This window comes from Erythrolamprus reginae, chromosome Z (genome assembly GCF_031021105.1).
Source record: "Erythrolamprus reginae isolate rEryReg1 chromosome Z, rEryReg1.hap1, whole genome shotgun sequence".
Lineage (NCBI taxonomy): Eukaryota > Metazoa > Chordata > Lepidosauria > Squamata > Dipsadidae > Erythrolamprus > Erythrolamprus reginae.
The window spans coordinates 74876180-74898004 of NC_091963.1; the positions used below are offsets into that span (position 1 = coordinate 74876180).

The 21825-nt window shown below is 42.6% G+C and overlaps 1 protein-coding gene across 1 annotated transcript in view; it reads left to right on the forward strand.

Annotated features, from left to right (window-relative positions):
* LOC139153837 (collagen alpha-6(VI) chain-like) overlaps positions 1–21825 on the forward strand; it is a 270910-nt gene that overhangs the window by 34630 nt on the left and 214455 nt on the right. The window contains 2 exon segments of the mRNA XM_070728258.1: positions 4854–5429; positions 12339–12899. Of these exon segments, the coding sequence (XP_070584359.1) occupies positions 4854–5429; positions 12339–12899 (1137 nt within the window).

Genomic DNA, 21825 nt, shown 5'->3' on the forward strand with positions numbered 1-21825 from the left:
CCTTCCCCCAGCCAGAGCCAGGAGGAAGAGGATTGGAGATGATGGGAGATCAAAAAAGAAGAACCAGACTTCGAGTCCCACCCAAGAGCGAAGAGGTCAATGTGGGTGGGAGGCTAATGTAACCCGGTGGAGAAACCCTAAAGTGGAATGGGAGAAGGAGGATGAAGAGAATACCTGTTATCTGATCTGACATGCATCAGAGAAGTTTTAGAAATAGTGGAGAAGCCAAGTCTCAGTTGGGAGGAGAACCAAAGTACCTGGGGAGGAGAAAGCAACAGAAAAGCCTTCAGGAAGCAGAGCCCTAGCAGGTGCAGTGGCTGCAGCTGCCCAGGCCCCCACAGTGCAATGAAGTTCTGGAAGGGGGAGGTCCCGACAGATGTCATGTGCCTGATATCCCCCGACTGGCTCAGAAATACAATGGAGACCCCAAGGGGCTGAGGTACTTGCTCATCCAGGTGTGGCAGTACCTGGAAGATTATGGGGAAGAATTCCCTGGTAACAAGAGCCCTGGAAGGGAGGGCAGCTGATTGGATGGGCACATTGCATAACACCAATGACCCCCTGATGAGACATTTTGATGATTTTATGGCAGCCCTTCAAACACATTTCAAAGACCCCCTGGCCGAATGCAAGGCCAGAAATAAAATCAAGACCCTAAAATGAGGGTTTTTTTCTGTAGCTCACTACACTCAAGAATTCCACAAACTAATGTCTTATGTGAGCATGTACCCAGCTGGAGTCTTCATGGAATATTACATAGATGGCTTGAATGATGACATCTACCAAAGCTGCATGTCAAGGGGGTCCCCAAAGGAGTTGGGACATTGATTCAAATTGGCAGCGGAGGTGGAAATCGATCTGGTGAGAAGCCAGTAGAAGGGGCCCCAATCTTACAAGAAAACCTCTACTCCAACCACAGAACGTAGTTTCAAAAGAGCTGGGAAGCCCGCTGAGACCAAGCCAAGGGTGTTGGCCTGTTTCAGGTGGGCATCAGGCAACTGAGTGCTTTGCGAAACCTGTGTTAAGGGGGACCCCTGCTGGTGGGAAGAAACCCAAACAGTGCCCAGCAAAACCTCCATAAGTGGGGCGCCAAGGAAAGGAGGCCATAGAGGTCGCTGGAACCTCCAGTCTTCCTGACCATTGAGGACAGTGAACCAGAAAACGCCACTTCCCCCCAGTGGATCCTTTTATATCCCTGTCACATTTTGGGACCCAATTGGGGGGGGAAGGGAGGGTATTGGTCCTCTTAGACTCTGGATATACCTGAAATCTCATGAGTCCAGAGGTGGCAGAGAAAATGGGTGTAAAGCTGTGATCCATTCAGGATCCCATTTCTTTTTGCCAGTGGGATGGGTCAGTGACTGGGGGGGAAACCGGCCAAGTACAAGACTGATCCCATATTGATGGTGATGGTGCCCCACCAAGAGACTATACATTTCATTATGGCAGTGATTTTCAACCTTTTTTGAGCCGCGGCACATTTTTTACATTTACAAAACCATGGGGCACATTGAGGGGGGGGGCTGGGGGACTAAAAAAAGATTGCACAAAAAAATTCTCTTCCTCCCTTTCGCTCTATTTCTCCCTCTTTCTCTCCCCTCCTCTTTCTCTCTCTCTCCATCCCTCTTTCTCTCTTCCTTCTTTCCTCTTTTTTGCTCTTTCTCTCTCCCTCCCTCTATGTCTTTCTCTCTCCCATCTTCCCTCCCTCTCTTTCTCTCTCTTGCTTGCTTTCTCTCTCTCTTGCCCTCTCTCTTTCTTTCTTTCTCGTTCTCTCTCTCGCTTGCTTTTTTTCTTTCTCTTGCTTGCTTTCTTGTTTTCTTTCTCTCTTGCTTGCTTTCTCTCACTTTCTTTCTCTCTCTCTTGTTTTCTTTCTCTGAGCTTCGCGGCACACCTGACCATGTCTCACGGCACACTGGTTGAAAAACACTGCATTATGGGATCCAGCATGGAGAATCCTCTGATTTGGGGATTGTCGTGGCTAAGGAAGTGGAACCCCAAGTTCAACTGGCATACTGGAGTAGTGACAATTGTATACAATAAGAAGGGAGAGCTGTGCTCCACCCTGAAGCAACCAGGACTAAGAGGAATGATTGGGGAGGAGCAGATCGACGGAGAAGAGAAAATCCCAAAGGAATATTGGGACCTCAGGGGGTTGTTTAGTGAGAGGGCTGTGGATAAGCTGCCATCCCACCGGCCCACAGACTGTAGTATTGAAATGTTGCTGAGGGTGAAGCTTCCAAAGCCTAAGATAAACTCTTTGACCCCTAGTGAGTTGGATGAGCTATGTAGCTTCATTGACAAAAATCTGGAAGAGGTTTCATACAGCCAGCTACGCCATGAGTGGCTGCCCTGATCCATTTTTGGGAGGAAAAAGATGGCTCGCTGAGATTATGTATCAACTATAGGAACCTAAACACCATTTGTGTGGAAAACGTGTATCCATTGCCACTCATGAAGGACATGTTGCCTATTTGGCGAAGGGGAAAATCTTTACCAAGTTGGATTTGCATGAGCCGTATTACAGGGTTCGAATTAAAGAAGGAGATGAATGGAAGACAGCATTCAACTGCCCATTAAGCTGTTTCCAGTTTTGGATGCTCCCCTTTGGTCTACAAGGAGCACCGGGATTATTTATGCAACTGATTAACAAGGTGCTTCATTAACATTTGTATAAAGGGATGTTGCTCTATTAGAACGATGTGCTTATCTATGCTGAGACTATGGAAAACACATCACGGGCAGTACTAAAGAAACTCAAAGCAGTGGAACTGTATGCCAAGCCTTCTAAGTGCAAGTTTCATCAGAGTAACATTGACTATTTGGGTTACCATATTTCACATAAAGAGGTAGAGATGGACCCGGAGAAAGTGAGAGCTGTCCTTGAGTGGGAGGCCCCACGTACTCGCAAGCAGCTCCAGAGTTTCCTGGGGTTCGCAAACTTTTACCATCAGTTCATCCCTTTGTTTGCTTAAATAGCTTTACCAATTACAAACCTCCTGAGAACCAAAGGGGAGGCTAGGCCCAAGTCTGGCTGACCACTAGAGTGGACTATGGAATGGAATGTCAGGCTGCTTTTGAGAAACTATTTGTGGATGAGCTGATCCTCAAACACCCAGACCTGGAGGCTCCTTTTGTAGTTCAGGTTGATGCTAGTGATGTGGCAGTGGGGGCAGTATTACTACAAATAAATACACCTCCAGAAAACTGACTGAGACTGAGAGGAGGTGGGCAGTGTGGGAAAAATGAGCATTTGCAGTGTGATGGGCCTTACTAACCTGGAGACATTTCCTAGAAGGGGCTAAACACCCTTTCAAAGTGTGGACTGGTCACAAAAACCTGGAAGCATTAAAAAAAAAAAACCAGAAAGCTGTCACCCAAGCAGGCCCGATGGTTGCAGCAATACTTTCCTGGGGGGGGGGGGAATTCATGGCTGATGCATTGTCGAGACTGCCCCAGTATAACGGTGTCCAGTAGGAGGTGATTCAGATGGTCATCCCGACCCAACAGTTGCCATGACTAGCGGATATGAGAGCACAGAAAAGCCAAACAGCAGAGGTGCTGGAGGACTTAAAATCTAGCATAGTGGAGGCCCTGAAAACCAATGAATGGTTCCCAGACTATTCAACATAATCTACTCTATGAAACGATTTAGCATGGGTGGGGCCTAGACTGTACATTCCAACCTCCCCGAGGGTAGTCTTTCTGGACAGAGCCCATGACTCCAAAGTAGTGGGACATTTTGGATTCGTAAAAACTTTGAAGCAGACCTGACAAGTATTCTATTGCTATTTTCTTTTTTTCCTTCCAATTCAAATTGCCTGGTTCCATTTTGAGCCCCTAATTGTTATATATATACCTTCTCCCCCCCCCCTTGTTTTTTCTTAATTTACAAGCCAGCCAACTAATTTTGTTTGGCTGATTTGATTTTCAATGCTATTTTTTCTTGTGTTATAAAATTCATCTGTTTTAAATACTTCTTTTTCTTTTCTAATTTCATTATTTTGGATTCTTTTTGAATTCTACATTCCAATTTTCCTATTTTACTTTGTATCTGTTTAATTTGTATAAATCTACTTCTATTTCTCCTAATTATATAAGCAATTGTAGGCTTTAGTGATGTAGGCTTTAGTGGTATCCCAAATATTTTGAATTGAGGTATTATCATTCCAATTTTCTTTTAAGAAGAAAGCTCATTCTTTCTCCCTATATTGTTTATATTTATATTCAGTTTATATTCCTTTCCCCTATTATTTTCTGATTCATTATCCATCTGTTTCTCTCCCCCAGCTTATTGTAAGTACTATAGGATTATGGTCTGCCCATGTATTGGGTTCAGTTTCCATTGTTATTCTTATAATAAGAATTCTTATTCTTATAATAAGAATTCTTATTCTTATAATAAAATAATAGAAAATGGAAACTTAATTAATGTTACATTTATTTTTTTAAATGTATCAAAAAATTTCCAACTATCCCTAGTCTGTTTCCTAATGAAAACAGAATTGAAGAAAATGTTATAAAAATATTGCTACAATCATAAGGAAATACCTTTTTCAAAGCTATTCAAACCAAATCCCCACACTATCAGTGAGAAAATTTCAGATGATATTTATCTTAACCATTTCAGTAAAAATGTAGTAGAAATGTGTGTTAACTTAAATTATAAAACAATTAGATTTTTTTTCAAATAAATGAAAGATTTAGCACATCAGCAAGGTAACCTATTTATAATAAATATAGCATTAATGAAAATTCATACATTTTTTTGCAAAGGAATATGAATGTAAGAGTAAAGATATATGGCAATATGATTTTTTTAATGATGCCTTTATCTTTTCTTGTTTGCTTTCCAGAGTGCAAAAGGATAAACCGTTTAGATTTGGTTTTTGTAATTGATAGTTCTACAAGTATTGATGAAGCTAACTACACCCTCATGAATAACTTCATAATTGGCATTTTAAATAAGTCTGATGTAGGTAAAGATCATGTTCAGTTTGGAGCAGTAAAGTATTCAGATAATCCAGAAATTATGTTCAAGCTGAATACTTATAGTAAAAAATCGGATATCATTAAATTTATTCAGAACAACACACTTTTAAAGGGAAATACATACACAGCAAAGGCTCTTCAGTTCTCAAAAGTTCTTTTAACTAAAGAGAATGGCAGCCGCGTACACCAAGGTGTCCCTCAAATTCTTATGGTCATAACTGACGGAGAATCTCATGATAAGGCACTACTGAATAGCACTTCAAATGAACTCAGAAAGAAAGGAATTATTATTTATGCCATTGGAATAAAAGAGGCAAAGCATGAGGAACTTGAAATCATGGCTGGATCAAAAGACTACTGGTTCTACATGCCATCATTTGAGGGATTAACAAACATAACCACAAATCTGTCAAATAAATTGTGCATTGATTCAAGACCAGGTAATATATTTCCTATTTTTCTCCTACTATATGTGATGCTTTCCCACAAAGATTAAGTGAATAAGTATCTAATATTTATAGTGTATACATTTATTTGCTTATATCCCACTTTTATTAGACTAGACTAGAGTAGACTAGACTAGACCAAACTAGACTAGGATAGGATAGGATAGGATAGGATAGGATAGAATAGAATAGAATTCTTTTTTGGCCAAGTGTGATTGGGCGCACAAGGAATTTGTCTTTGGTGCATATGCTCTCAGTGTACATAAAACATTGTTGTTGTTGTTATTGTTATTATTATTAATTATTATTATTATCCAAACAAGGTATATACATACAATAGGGGGTAATAAGATATTGCAATACATTGATTAGGGGAACCAGTGGGATATAATATTTAAGGCACCAGACTATGCAATTTGGTCTTGTTCTTAGACACAAAGCCAGCTAAGTGATCCTGAGCAAGTCATTTTTTCTCAGTCCTAGAACGGAGGCAATGATGAATCATTTTTCAAAAATTTGCCAAGGAAACTCTAGAAATTTGTGCAGGCAATTGTCAGGTGTCAATACTGACTCAAAGGCATGCATGCATATGCACGCACCTGCGCGCACATTCACACAATTGGATTAAATCGTGCATGATGTGATATTTTAAGCTACTTATGGGTCACCATGCCTGACAGCTCAGTATAAAAGAGCTGTCAGAGCACAGCTCACTGGGTGATTCCTCAGCGGCTTCTCCATGTTTCAACATTGATTGTTCTGTTCTGCTGTTGCTTCAATAAAGGAATTCTTAGTAATAAGCCAGTCTACCTCTTAACTCCAGAAAACACTGGCGATGAGGAGGTTCTGAGTCACCGTGCACCACTCGCATCCACCAGCTACAGCTACTTCTCCTGCAAATCTTCCGCTGGCTGTTTGACACTGCCTGCCTGATATCCACTCCTTTTACCTTCGAGGCCTTCTGTCCTACCTTCAAGACATGGGACTCCTACGTGCAGAGGTTCGAATACTATCTGCTCATGAATGACCTTACAGACCTCTCAGATGCAAGAAAGTCAGCTTGCATCTTTAATGCATGTGGCCACCAGATGTTTTCAACCACTCGAGCTTTGGTGGCCCCAAAGTTCTTATATAAAGTGTCTTGGGATGAATTAGTCACTAAACTCAGGCGCCACTATTACCCAACCCCCTCTAGAATCGTGCACTGTTTCGCACTTCATTACTGCGTCCAGGGGGAAGGTGAGGCCATCAATCATTATATGCCCTCCCAAGGGATGCTGCGCTCAAGTGTGAGTTTCCATACCTCGACATTTCTCTCCTCAAGAAGCTTGTGTGTTGAGTGCGAAACCTGCACCTGCAGAGGTGTTTGCTCGCCTGCCCGGTTCTGACTCTAAGTGCTAGTTCTCTAAGTTCTCAATGAGGCGAGGGCTGCTGAGATGTCTACTACCTCAGCAACTGAAGTCCAACATTGCCACCCATCTTTTGCCCACAGCTTGTATTTCGCTTCTGTGAACTATGAAGATTGCAAACTTTTTGACTGCACTACTTCAGAAGGCAACATAGTCAGCTTTTGATCCTGCCTCCACTGACATCTGCCCAGCCAGCCACCCTCACAACAGCCTCAGCCATCTCGCTGCTTGCAGGTGACCACCTGCCTCAGTTGTGAGGGCCCTTACCCCTGCAGCTCTTGCAACTTCCAGATGGCTACTTATTGCCACTGTTGCAAATTTGGCCAGTTGGCTAGGGTCTGCAGCTTGACTCCTTTGTCTGGTGCTGTCTGTTCAGCACCTCCTCACTGTTTGCCTGCTGGCCCACCAAGGGAGCATTACAACTGCAATGCTCTCTGGCCTGAAGAACCACCTCAGGAGGAAAAAGAGGAAGTCTTCCTAGCCTCTGGGGATGGGCACAAGAAAATTTTCCTAATTGTATCTGTTGAAGGAACCCCTCTGACCATGGAAATGGACACTGGCTCATCTATGAACATAGTGTCTTGGTAAACATTAAAATGTCTTGTGCCTTCCTTTCCCAAGTCCAAACTGCCCCCTTGCAACATCCACTTATGAGACTATCAGGGCAACACCATCCCCATTGAGGGTCAGGCTCCCATATATGTTACTAAGGGCTCCTTTGCTGGTTCCCTGCCCCTTGTGGTTATGTCTAAGCCCTTGCTCTCCCTTCTGGGACTGGATTGATTCTCCTCCATAGAGCTATCTGTCTCTGGGGTGCACACTACTGTTTCTACCATCTATGACTATATTTTCAATGACTTTGCTGATATATTTGAGGACAAGTTGGGTTGTTATGTGGCTACCCCTATATCCCTGAGTCTGGAACCCCATGTGGCCCCCATTTGTCTTAAGCCAAGGTGTGTTCCCTTTGCTCTCAAAACAAAAGTGGATGCAGAGCTTAACAAGCTCATTACCCAAAGTGCACTGTACCCCACTGACCACTCCAGGTGGAAAACTTCCATTGTGGTCCCCTTAAGGCCTGATGGCTCCCTTCGTATTTCAGGATCTATAAGCGTTCCCTCAACAAGACCTTACAATCTTACCCCTATCCTGTTCCTGAACTCCAGCACTTACTCCACTCCCTAGGCCAGGGATCAATCCTTGCCAAACTGGGCATGGCATAGGCTTGCCAGCAGCTGCCGGTGGATGACTCCACTACTGAGACCCAAACCATAATCACCCAGCGGGGGGGCCTTCAAATGTCACCATCTCCAGTTTGGTGTGAGCATGGCCCCTGGTCTCTTCCAAAACCTGATGAAGTGCTTGCTCTTTGGCCTTCCTGGCATAATCCCATATTTTGACAACTTTCTTATCTTGGCCAATTCCAGTTCAGTCCTCATAGCACATTTCAAAGGTGTGCTTCTCAATTCCAGGCCTCAAATTAAAATGGAGTAAGTGCAGGATAGGGCCCCCAAAGTTGAGTTCCTGGGGTACACAATCGACTCATTTGGCATTCATTCTACACCTCTAAAGTTTCTGCAATCAAATTTGCACCTCCACTGGCCAATAAGGCTGAACTTTAGGCTTTACCTGGCCTGTTCAATTTCTATTCTGGATTCTTGCCACACAAGGCCTCCCTGGCAGAACCCTTGCATAGGCTTCTGGATTCCTACAGTCTTGGGGCATGAGGATCAGGCCACATTTGAAGCTGTCAAGGAGTTGCTGTCATCTGAAGTTGTCCTAGTACAACATGACTAGCTATTGCCCATCACTCTGGCCACTGATGTCTCCGTGTATGGCATCAGTGCTGTCCTCAGTCATCTACTGCCAAATGTATGCAAGGCACTCATCATTTATTTTTCTTGCACCCTCTCATCCACTGAGTGCAGCTACAGTCAGACCAATAAAGAGGCCCTGGCTCTAGTTGCCTCAGTCAAAAAAATGTCACGCTTACCCTTTTCACTGACCATAAGCCCTTGCTTGGTATCTTGGCTGGTGACAGGAGACATCCCAGTTCACACACACATACCCCGCATGGCCCAGTGGATTGAATTCCCGTCTGCCTACTCATACACCTTGAATTATAATCCTGGAAAGGCCATTGCCATGCCCATACCCTTAGCCGTTGCCCTCTTCCCATCCCCATGATTGACCCATCTCCTTCCTCCGATGTCCTCCTGGTGGAAGAATTGTAAAGCCCCATATCTACCTCAAACATAACTACCCACTTGGCAAAGGACCCTGTCCTTTGCCAGGTTTTAGATTGGGTGATGAGGGGTTGGCCCATGATGCTGTCTTTACAGCTTACAAAACATGTCAACTAGGATTTTCCATCCATAGAGGCTGCCTCTTTTGGGGAAGCACGGTAGTGGTTCCTTCCCCTCTTTACAATCCAATTATCTGCCTGCTTCATGATAACCATCCTGGCATTGTGTGCATGAAGGCCTTGGGGCACAACTATGAGTGGTGGCCTGGCATGGACCAGGCCATCAAAACATGGGTTTCCAAGTGTTCAGTGTGCCAGGCCTCCCAGCCTGCACTACCAGCCTACAACCATAGGACTTGGGAGATCCCTAAGGGGCCATGGTCTCTAGTCCACTTGGACTTTATGAGTACATTCCACGGGTACCAGTTCTTGGTGCTTATGGATGCATACTCAGGGTGGGTAAAGATAGATCCAATGAGGTCCACCACAGCCAAGACCCTCATACAATCCCCACAAAAGTTGTTTGCTATCCATGGCCTGCCTGACCTGGTAGTCAGTGACAATGGACCTCAATTCTCATCTGCCAAATTCCAGTGATTTCTGGCATCCCTGGGCATCCATCAGGCCCTGACTTCCCCTTGGTATTCCTCCAGCAATGGGCAAGCTGAGCAGGCAGCACACTCAGCCAAGGAGGCTCTCAATAAGTTAAGCTGGCCCTGACTGGCAAATCAAGGTGAGTTGGCAGGTGGTGGTGCTCAGCACACCAGCCCCTGCCAACTCACAAATCATAGTCCAGCTGAGGCCTTAATGGGTCAAAGGCTATGCATCCAGTTGGACCATATCCATCCCCAATTTGCACCAGAATACCCAGTGGGCCTGTTGACCCAGGCGAGGGAATTCAAGATAGGTGACCCTGTCTTCACCTGGAGATATTGGGGGGGGGGATAGCATTGGATTCTGGGCACAATCAATGAAATAACTGGCCCTTGTTCTTATAGCATTCTGTTAAGGGACAGCAGGCTCTGGAGGTGGCACATTGTCCAGCTGCATTGTCTCAGCTGGGTGGTCGACCTGTCCACCCCCAGGGTTGTTGTTGTGCTGGGTGCTTCAAGGGCCCCTACACCTGTACCAACAATGCCCTTTCCTGAGTTCCAGTCACCAGCTCACCAAGTCACCATGCCGCCATCCAGTCCAGGGTTCCAGCTACAGTCTCCTTCAGTGCAGAAATACACGCTGGGTGCCATCCCAGACACAATTCTTTCAAGACTGTTCCAGCCATGCCACTAGATCTCTGACACTCTACCAGGCCACGCAGGTGCCTAGCTTATATGGATGACTTGTCTGTGTATGCCAGATAGGAAGGGTTGTTGCATCCTAGCTGCGCTAGCAACAGTTAGGTCACACTTTCATTGGTTGTTTCACCCAGCAGGAATTTCCACGCTCCTGATTGGTCATCATGCCTGACAGCTCAGTATAAAGAAGCTATCAGAGTGCAGCTTGCTGGGTGGTTCCTCAGTGGCTTCTCCTTGTTTCAGCATTGATTATTCTGTTCTACTGTTGCTTCAATAAAGGCATTCTTAATAACAAGCCTGTCTGCCTCTTAACTCTGGACTTAACAGTGCCCACTACATATATATGTTTGACAAAAGGTTAAGTACTGGCATCATGCATTACTGTATTTTTTGGAGTATAAGACACACCTTTTTCCTCCCTAAAAGAGGCTGAAAATTTGGGTGCTTCAAATGTAGCTTTTTCAAAGTTTTTTTCCAGCCCTAATTAGGTGCTAATGATCTTCCTGGCTTCCTATTCCTTCCTAAGAAGGGTTTTTTCAGCCCTAAGTCTTTGCAGGCTTGCTTTCATTCCTACTCCCTCTGAAAAAGACTTTTTCAGCCATAAGCAGGGGATAAAAGCTGAACATACTAAGGACGCTAGACAGATAAATACCTGGTAGGTAGATTCCCCCCCCCCCATATTTCCTCCCCCAAGGTGTATTTTATACTCCTAAAATATGGTAATTCTTTATATCTCTATATTGTAGTTACAAAAATGTATTTATTGATTTATTTAACTTAAATCATTTATATAGCTGCCCATCTAAGAAACAACTCTGAGAAACAACTCTGATACAACCAATAAAACAGTAAAAAAGCATATAAACAGTATGCAAACCAATACAATAAAAATAAAACAGAAAAACATGGCACTATAGCTTTATTTCTCTAATGCATCCACATTCTCATTCTATCCTGGCCTCACCCTATCCCATTGCCTAGGGAAAGAGCCAGGATTTAAGGGCACTCTGGAAAGATAGTGCCAACAGGAGAGGTGTCTGTTGGATCTTGGAAGGGGGCGTAAGTGTTCCATGGGGCAAGGCCTACGTAGAAAAGGCATGCTTCCAAGTTCCAACAAGATTTCAGTATTTAAGGAAAGGGATCCTGTCCACTCTGGTGGACAGGGCAGAGAAAGACGGTTCTGCAGATAACCATTTCATGTAGAGCTTTAAAGGTAATAACCAGCACTTTGACTTGTACCCAGAAGAAAAATGGGAGGCATTGCAGCTATAGGTGAGTCTAGATCCTAGACCCTAAGAACACCCAAGACTCCATGTGTCCCTACATTCTGGATGAATTGTAACTCCCATGTCATGTTCAATGGCAGCTGCATCTAGAGTGCATTAGATTTTTACATTAATGCATAAAATAAATGGCTGACAGCAGACAAATGGGGCCTTAAATTAAAAGGCTATTGAGATGAAGGCAATTCAAATGTTTCCATAATTGTCAAAGACATGTAACAATTTGACATCTGCTTTACCCTATTGTCATACATTACTATGCAACATGTTGGCATCATCTGGGTTTAATTTTCTTGAAGATCAGGACAACAGGAAGCTTGCAAACTTTTCCTTCTTCTCAAAAAAGGCGGAAATGAATCTTTGGTAATGAAAAATGTAGTCTTGTTTCATATAGCTCAGGGACATACTAAGAAGGGACAGCTACTATATACTGATTAACATCATGATACTGTATATGCTAGATAGACCCAAGAAAAAGCTAATGGAGCTGCTGCAGCATGAGCAAAATTCTGAAGATTTACAGACTCTTAAAGTGATCCAGTAGCTGGCCTTTAAAATAAATAAATAACAGATTTATGCAAATTGGAACTCATATTCTCTCTAACCTATCCTATTGATTATTTAATGCAATACTAAAACAGTATATCATGTTTTTTCTTTGATTCCTTTTGCAGAATGTGATATTAAAGCAGAACTTGTTATCCTAGCTGATTCCAGAAGTATCTCTGGCAAAGAGCTGAAGGGTGTGAAGGATTTTGTGATACATTTGCTTAAGTCAATTATAAATAAAGACAATATTCTAGTTGGCATGGCCCAATTCAGTAATACACTTCGAAAGGAATTCCAGCTTGGCGATTATAAAAATCTACCAGAACTGTATAGTAAAATCACTAATGTGTCACTGATCATAGGAGACTCCACATTGATTGGACATGCCCTCAGAGAAGTCAAAACTTTTTTCAAGACTAACAAACAAAGAGTAGCTCGAAGTGTTAATCAAAAGTTGCTCATATTCACTGATGGAAAATCAGATGATGAGTTTCCTCAAGCAGCAAAATATCTGAGAGATGAAGGTGTGGAAATCTATGCAATTGCCGTAGGAAATGCGACTGATTCAAACCTCCTGCAGATTACCAACTCCCCAAGCAGAAAATATAAGGTTCACAATTGCAGTGATCTAAAAATTCTTACAAATCATGTAAATAAGGAAATTTGTAAACCACCTACGGAAGCAAGTAAGTTCCTTTCAGTTAAAATAAATGTTTGGTTGCTTGCATAATAGATTTTAATTGCCAACATTTGTTTCTTATCAAATAGCATCTCTTTTATTTGGTTTGGATAAAATCCATAAGTCTATTTCATTAAACTTTTGCCTACAAAAAAGAACCTTCTCCTTTTTCTAATTTTCTTTTCAAAACATTCCAGGTTGCAGAGTGAAAGAGTGAATAAGGCAAAAAAAAAAATCTTGTTAAGGACAAGTAAAAATTTCATTAAGCACCCATTAAAGCTTAATGTAACTAAATAGATAAGATAATCTGTACATTTATTCAGTGTTTTAGTGAATATATTATTTATATTCTAATTATTGTCCTATTATAGTCAAACTAATTATATTCCATTGTTTGGTTCTGGCATGTGATTTGAAAATGCTTTAAAGCCGGAAACTTACCTTCTAGGAATTATGAGAGAACAACATACAAAAATGAACTATTACTTTGTGACATATATATTAACAGCTGCCAGGTTAGCACTTGCACAAACATGCAAGAATGAACACCTCCCCCCTATAGAGACAATAGTTATAAAGAAAATGTTGGATTGTGCAGAAATGAGTGGACTTACTATAGAATTGCAGAACAAGCAAAGGAAAGAATTTTATACCATGTGGGAAAAATTGTATACATGCCCTGAAAATAATAATAATAAATAAATAAATATGTATATAAATAATTAGAAATTAGTAATTATAAGAGTTTCATGTAAATATTATGTAAACATCAATACATAAATAAACTAGTGATAAGATAGTTGGATAACAATGCATTGAAGTGGTTGTGCTGATGCTACAGAAATGTAAGCAAACAGTTGTCTGAGTGATTTGTTGATATCTTTCATGCATTTGTATTGTTTGTTACTGTTTTAAAAAAACAATTTAAAACGAGAATGCTTTAAAGCTAATAGATAGGGATACATTTTAAAACCATCTTACTAAAGTAAAAACTGAAATAAAAGCATTAAACTGAAATAAAATTCAGAAACTATTGAGAAATTAGTTGTAAAATTTAAATGACAAAAATCTATTTAAAATATTTAAGTAAAAGTTGAGTGTGGTTGCTTGGAGCCTCTGAGCTTGTTTTTTTCTTGCAGATGTTACATTGCTAAACTCAAAAACATCATTAGCCTCGATATTGTTACCCAATTTGGTAATAAAATTGTTAAAGGTGTAAATAGGGAGTGAAGCCTGAAGCAAAGGCTTCACTCAGGTCTAGGTTAAAGAGAGGAATTAGCATGTCAACTGCTCATAGGTCCATTTGAGTGGCAAGAAATTCAAGCAATGTCAGTGGCTGGGCTGCCTGAGAGAGCCTTTTAAAAGAGGGTGCGGTTGACCAGCCAGCAGAGATATTTTGCCAAGCCTCAGAATAAAGAGATGAAGTCACTATGCTGGAGTTCTGCCTCTTCATTCAAACCACCAACTTAACATTGGCGATGAAAATAGGATTTTGAAGAGATTAAAGAACAATGCAATAGAGCTGGGCATTGGCCATCACCGCAGAAGCTGAAATATTGCAACAGCACCTAAGATGATCATGCACATCCCACCACTTCCATTTAACCCAGTTGAGGAGAGCTGGGGAAAATATATGTTCCAATTCCAATATTTCCTAGAAGTCAATGGTTTCCTGAAGTTAATGGATAAGAGAAACTTTTCCTGAGCTATTGTGGACTTGAAGTCATTGATATGGCTGAAGCACTATGCCAAAAACACCCCGGAGCAATTCCTGTTGATTCCTGGAGACAACCTGCCAAAGACACAAGATAAGAGGTCACATTGCAAAATCTTGCTGATCCAACCAACCAGCCAGGTACCAACAATGGCAGACAGTGGGGTAGCCAGAAGGGCAAATTGAATTCAGGAAATGACAAAACCAAAAAAATAGCCACAGGGAGATCCGAGCCGCGAACACACCAAACTACCACTCCCGAATGCCCAACTGGAAAAAAAAAATCCATATCACAGTCCTCTTTGAGGGGTCCTCGTGTAATATGGAGATGGACACAGGGTCATCCTTGACCACTGTGTCCTGGTATATCATAAAAAAGCAGTCTGGGACTGGAAATGAAATAGCTGAAACCACAGAAAACGGTGTTAAAAGACTATCAAGTGTCCCTGTCCCAAGGAGTAGATCCTTTCAAATCACATTATAAAAATTCATTGGTCAGCTGCAGATGGCCATTGTAGACAACAACCTGCCAAGCTTACTGGGATTGGAGTGATTTGAGTCTCTAGGTTTAGGAGTGACAGGCATCCACACAGTCCAAGCCGATAGCATGGAGGATCTAATGAAGGAATTCACAAACATCTTCAATGGAAGCTTTGGCAAGTACATGGGGAAACCCATCTCTTTCAAACTAGATCCAAATCTAGTCCCCATCCAAATAGAATTCTTTATTCTTTATTGGCCAAGTGTGATTGGACACACAAGGAATTTGTCTTTGGTACTTATGCTCTCAGTGTACATAAAAGAAAAGATACATTTGACAAGAATCATGATTGTCATAGGGAGCAAATAAGCAATGAGGAAACAATCAGTATTAATAAAAATCTTAAGGATACAAACAACAAGGTACAGCCATACAGTCATAAATAGGAGGAAATGGGTGATAGGAATGATGAGAAAAAACTAGTAGTAATAGTAATGCAGACTTAATAAATAGTTTGACAGTGTTGAGAGAATTATTTGTTTAGCAGCATGATGGTGTTCAGGAAAAAACTGTTCTTGTATCTAGTCATCTTGGTGTGCAGTGCTCTGTAGCGACGTTTTGAGGGTAAGAGTTGAAACAGTTTATGTCCAGGATGCGGGGATCAGTAAATATTTTCACAGCCCTCTGACTCGTGAAGTAGACAGGTCCTCAGTGGAAGGCAGGTTGGCAGCAATTGCTTTTTCTACAGTTCTGATTATCCTCTGAAGTCTGTGTCGGTCTTATTGAATTGCAGAAACAAACCAGATAGTTATAGAGGTGCAGATGACAACTCAATGATTCCTCAATAGAACTGTATAAGCAGCTCCTTGAGCAGTTTGAGCTTCCTAAGTTGGTGCAGAAAAAACATTCTTTATTGTGCTTTTCTAATGACATTTTGGATGTTAGATGATCATTTTAAGTCTTGAGATATGATAGAACCTATAAATTTGAAAGTCTCTACTGTTGATACAGTGTTGTTTAGTATTGTGAGATGTGGTAGGATGGGAGGGTTTCTCCTAAAGTCTACCACCATTTCTATGGTTTTGAGTGTGTTCTGTTCTAGATTGTTATGGTTGCACCATGAGGCTAGTTGTTCAATCTTCCATCTGTATGCACTTTCATTGTTGTTTCGAATAAGGCCAGTCACTGTTGTATCATCTGCAAACTTCAGTAGTTTAACAGATGGATTGTTTGAAATGCAGTCATTGGTATACAGAGAGAAGAGAAACAGTGAGAGTGCACAGCCTTGTGGGAGTGGGCTGTAATTGTACAGGTATCTGATGTGATTTTGCCTAGCTTCATCTGCTTCTTCCTATCTATTAGGAAGCTTGTGATCCACTTACAAGTGTGTTCAGGGACCACTAGCTGATTTAGTTTAGTTAAAAGAATGTCTGGTATGACATGTTGAATGCTGAACTAAAGTCTACAAAGAGGACCCTAGCGTAGGTCTTTGGAGATTCAAGATGTTTGTTAAAGATTTGAGTGAAGATGGGGGCACCTATATTTAAGCAAGACATTGTCTTGTCTGGGCCTGGTGCTTTACCAGGCTACTGTCTGTTAAATAGATCACGCATTTCCTTTTCTGTGATCACCAGGGCTTGTAAACCCAATGGGATGGGTTCAGTTGTAAAAGATTTGGCTGTTGTTGGTATGTTTGGGATGGAGGTTCTGGAGATAGATAGATGTAAGGCAAGGATGCAATGAAGGCAAAATGGGCACCCTTTGCTCTCCAGCCCAAAATAGACAATCAATTAGACAAACTAATTGCCCAGGGGATTTTAGAGCCGGTGGATCACATTAAGTGGGAGACCCCAATAGTCATCCCAATTAAACTAGATGGATCAATCTGCATCTGTATGGACTATAAATGCACCATAAATAAAGCCTTATAACAGCGTACCTACCCAGTAACGGTTATGCAGCACCTACTGCATTTACTAGGAAAAGGCAAAATATTCACAAAAAGTGATTTAGCACAAGCCTATCAGCAACTACTGGTGAGCAATGCCACTGTGGAAGCACACACTATCATGACATATTGAGGAGCATTTAAATACCACAGGTTACAATTTGGAATGAATGTGGCACCAGGACCTTTCCAAAGCATGATGGAGTGCTACCTACAGGGCATTCTGGGGTAGTGTTATATTTTGATGATATCCCTTGTGTCCAGGAACAACAAAGAAGAACATATCCATTGACTAAGAGAAATATTGAAGTGCTCCAAGAAGGTGGACTTAAAGTTTAAAAAGAGAAATGCAAAATAGCAGTGCCACAAGTTGAATTTCTGGGGTATTTAATTGATGGTTCAGGCATTCATCCAACCCCAAACAGAGTGAAAGTCATCAAGGAAGCCCCTTCACATAAGAATCAAACAGAACTCAGGCTTTCATCAGCCTGTTAAACTTTTATAGTATTTTTCTGCCACAGAAAGTAACAATTGCTGAACCATTACCTCAGCTGCTAAACAAGAAGGCCAGTTGGATCTGCGGATGAAAGGAAATTGCTGCCTTCTCTGCTGTTAAGAATTTGTTATCATCCTGGTACGTTATAACAAGACTCTTCCCCTTGTATTGACATTTGATGCATACTCTTTTGGGGTCAGCACTGTTCTCAACCATCAGCTGCCAGATGGGACTGATGCTCAATTGCATTTTATTCTCAAATGCCATCAACCTTGGAAAGGAAATACAGCCAGCTGAACAAGGAAGCCCTGGCTGTTGCAGTGGGGTCAAGCATTTCCATGAATACTTATACTGAAGGGATTTTGAACTCATTACAGATCACAAGCCATTTCTCAGCATTATTGTATTGTATTGTATTACTCCACACCAACCAGATGTCCCCCAGAATGACAAAAGATGGACACTTTTCTTGGCAGCATATAGTTATAGACTAATATACTGGCCAGGCAAAGACATAAGTCATGCAGAACCCTCAGCCAATGCCCTGTCCCAGACCTTGTTGAAGACCTAACCCCTATCACAATTGCACTGCTTATTGAGGACTTTGCAGCCAGCCCAGTCACAGTGACTAAGATAGCAAGGTAAACGGCAAAAGACAAAACTTTGTCAAAAGTTCTGAACTGGGTGTGGAGAGGATGATCAGAGGGGCCAATGGGTTAGTAATTTAAGCCATTTATAACAAAAACTATGAGTTATCAGTTCAAAGAGATACCTGTTGTGGGGGGATTGAGTGGTTGTGGCACACAATTTGAGGGAACAAATATTAGAAGCATTATATATGGGGCATGCTGGCATTGTCAGAATGAAGGCATTGGCCAGGAGCTACATTTGGAGGCCAAACATGAATAGGGGTATAACAGAATGAGTTGCAACTTCTGCACTATGCCAGAATCCAGACCAGCACCATCCAGGGCACCCACAAGGAATGGGAGAAACCAAAAGGGTCATGGACAAGAATACACACTGATTTTGCAGGGTCAAATATTTTTAATCATTGTGAATGCATATTCAAAATGGCTTGAGGTAATCCCAATGACGATAACAATGGCTGAAGAAACCATCCAGGTGCTATAGAGAATTTTCGCCGCCCATGGGTTACTAGACCTCCTGGTCTCTGATAATAGAGCACAATTCATAGCAAAACAGTTTGAATCATTTTTAGAAGAACAGGGAATCCGACATGCCCTGAGCCCAGCAGAATTTTTAATAGGTCGCAAACTAAAGGTCACAATTAGATAAGGCTACATCCAAACTACAATGCCAAAGCACCCCTCAAATTAACCAGTGAACCCTGCTCATTTAATACAGGGGGTTTAGTTTATGCCTACAACTATGCAGGTGACCCATCCTGGGTCCAGGATAAAGTAATTGTCATCACCGGTCCCCAGTCTTACCAAGTAGAACTAAAGGATGGGAAGATTTGGAGGAGACTTATAGATCAACTCCATGGCAGAACAGAGAAATCTATCCTAAAACAATCAGAAGATATCCTGCCCCAGCAGTTTCCAAAACATCAGTAGAAGCTGACAGTACTCTGTTCCAGATAGCATCTAAAATGGTCATAGAAACCAACCTACCTCCTAATGAAACAGATACCTACTCTCAAACCTGAATAGGACACGCACACACACACCTAAAGGCCCCCATATCCAGCAAAGAGCTCCGAAAGAATCGACCCAGTTGGAGTCAGCCACACCCCAGAAGTTCCAGGTGATTATATTCACGGACTCTGGAGTGGCAGCAGGCCTGACTGCACAGACCATCGCTGCTGATCTGACTGTGTGTGCAGGTCAGGTCACACCCACCCATGTAAATAGGGAGTGAAGCCTGAAGCAAAGGTCCAAATTAAAGAGAGGAATTAACATGCCCACTACTCATTGGTCCGTTTCAGTGGCAGGAAATTAAAGTGATGTCAGTGGCTGGGTTGCCTGACATAGTCCTTTAAAAGAGGGCACTGTTGGTCAACCAGCAGAGATGCTTTACCAAGCCTCAGAATAAAGAGATGGTCACTATACTGGAATCCTGCTTCTTCATTCAAACTCCTAACTTAACAGAAATATCTGCAAGAAAACAACCAAGCTCAAAGAGCATTAAATACCCTGCAGTTCAAACCTAAACTATAAATCTTCCCTTCTATCAGTCAAGTACTTTCTTAGATGTTTTAGAAAAAACGTAATTCTTCTGATATCAAATATAAGAAGCTTTGTGGGTCAGATTATACAATTTAGATAATTATTTCTAATGATTTCTTTAGGTGTTTTTGACCATGCTCATTAACCATGTTCTAGAAATCTACTCTTTTTAATTACTCTCAAAAATATACTTGTATGATTAACTACAATTATCAGATGAGTGTGTTTAACTATAACATATAAAGTGCTTATGAGTTGCATGCAACTTCTGTACTTAGTAGTCTATGAGAAAACATAGCAACATTTTTGAGTAGCTTTTCTTTGAAAGGAATACTCCAAACAGCAAATGCCATATTTGTATGAATTCTCTCTTCCCAAAAGGGAAAAAACTTCAATGAATATAAAAAACACACTATCTATCTATCTATCTATCTATCTATCTATCTATCTATCTATCTATCTATCTATCTATCATCTATCTATCTATCAATTTATCTACCTACCTACCAACCAACCTACCTACCTATCTATGTAACTATCTTTGTTTTCTCCCAAATCACCTGATATACCCAATTATTGGGAGAAGCATCCTGCTTTCCTTTTTCTTTCTCAGCCCCACCCAGGACCATATCCAAGGCAGATTAAAAATCTTTATAGTCAACAAACTATAATATACATGTAAACATATTTTTGTTGAAAAGTGAAAAGGAAGAGAGACTAGCATAGATCTATTTCAAGGTTTTTATGCTCTCACCAGCAGCGGTCCCCAAACTACAGCCCACGGACCGGATGCGGCCCGATGAGGTCTTTTAATCGGCCCGCGGCAGCGCACAACATTTTACTGATCGATATAATAAGCTCCCGAATCTCCTGTCCACTCACCGCGGTCGCCTGCTGAGCAAGGAGAAGGTGGAGAGGCAAGGGGGCAAGGATGAAAGCGGGCCTGCAATTGGCCCCTTCCTTTGCTGCCTTTAGGGAGAGAAACTGTTGCTGCCCTGTGGCAGAGCAGCAACAGTTCCTCTCCCTAAAGGCGAGAAAGAAAGGGGCCAATTGCAGGCCCACTTTCCTTCCCACCCCCTTGCCTCTCCACCTGCTCCTCCCCACCTGCTCCTCCCCGGTGAGTGGATGCAAAATTCAGGAGAAGGCGATTGGCGATTGAAAAACTGTCCACTGAAAGTCACAGCTAAGTGCGCCATGGCTAAGTGTGTGTGTGGGGGGGAGGCAGCTGCTTGAAAACCCCTGATCTCCATCGCCTCCCCCCCACGGCACAAGGTGAGCACACCTCGCCAATGACACAGGCGGCAGGGACCGCCTTGTCCTCCTTCAGGGCTTCTTTGACAGCCCTTCCCGGGAGAGGCACTGCGTCTGCATCCCCAACAGTTCCCGCTGCTGGCACACAGCTCTGCTCACCCAACTCCGGTCTTCTCTCACCCCGGCCGGCACAGCCACTTCGCTGCTAACACACCACACTGGCAACAGAGAGAGAAAGAGAGAGAGAGAGCGGAGGGTGACTTGCCGGTCCACGCCCCCCTGGATGAGCGGTCCCGCATGGCCCCAGCACCAGACTCCACCATTGCCTCCGCCCCCGTTCGGCTCTGCAGCTAAGAGGCAGCATCCACGTCCACCCCTTCGCCCTCCCCAGCATCCCCGGCACCCAGCATCTGGCCCCACACCGCCTCCACCTCCCGGTAATGCGCCCGACCTCTACCTCTCTCTTTCTCTCTCTGTTCCCGGCGTGGTGTATGAGAGAGAAACAGAGAGAGAGAAAAAGGAGGGGAGAGAGAAAGAGAGAAAGAAAGCAAGAGAGAGAGAGGAAGGAAGAGGAGAGATAGAAAGGGAGAGAGAGAAAGAGGGAGAGAAAGAGAGAGGGAGAGGGAGAGAGACAAAGAGAGAGATACAAAGAGAGAGATAGAAAGAGAGTGAGTGAGAGAAGGAGAGAGAAGAGAGAGAAAGAAAGAGAGGGATGGAGAGAGAAAGAGAGGGAGAGATAGAAAGGGAGAGAGAGAAAGAAAGAAAGGTAGAGAGAAAGAGGGAGAGATACAAAAAGGGAGAGATACAAAGAGAGTGAGTGAGAGAAGGAGAGAGAAGAGAGAGAAAGAAAG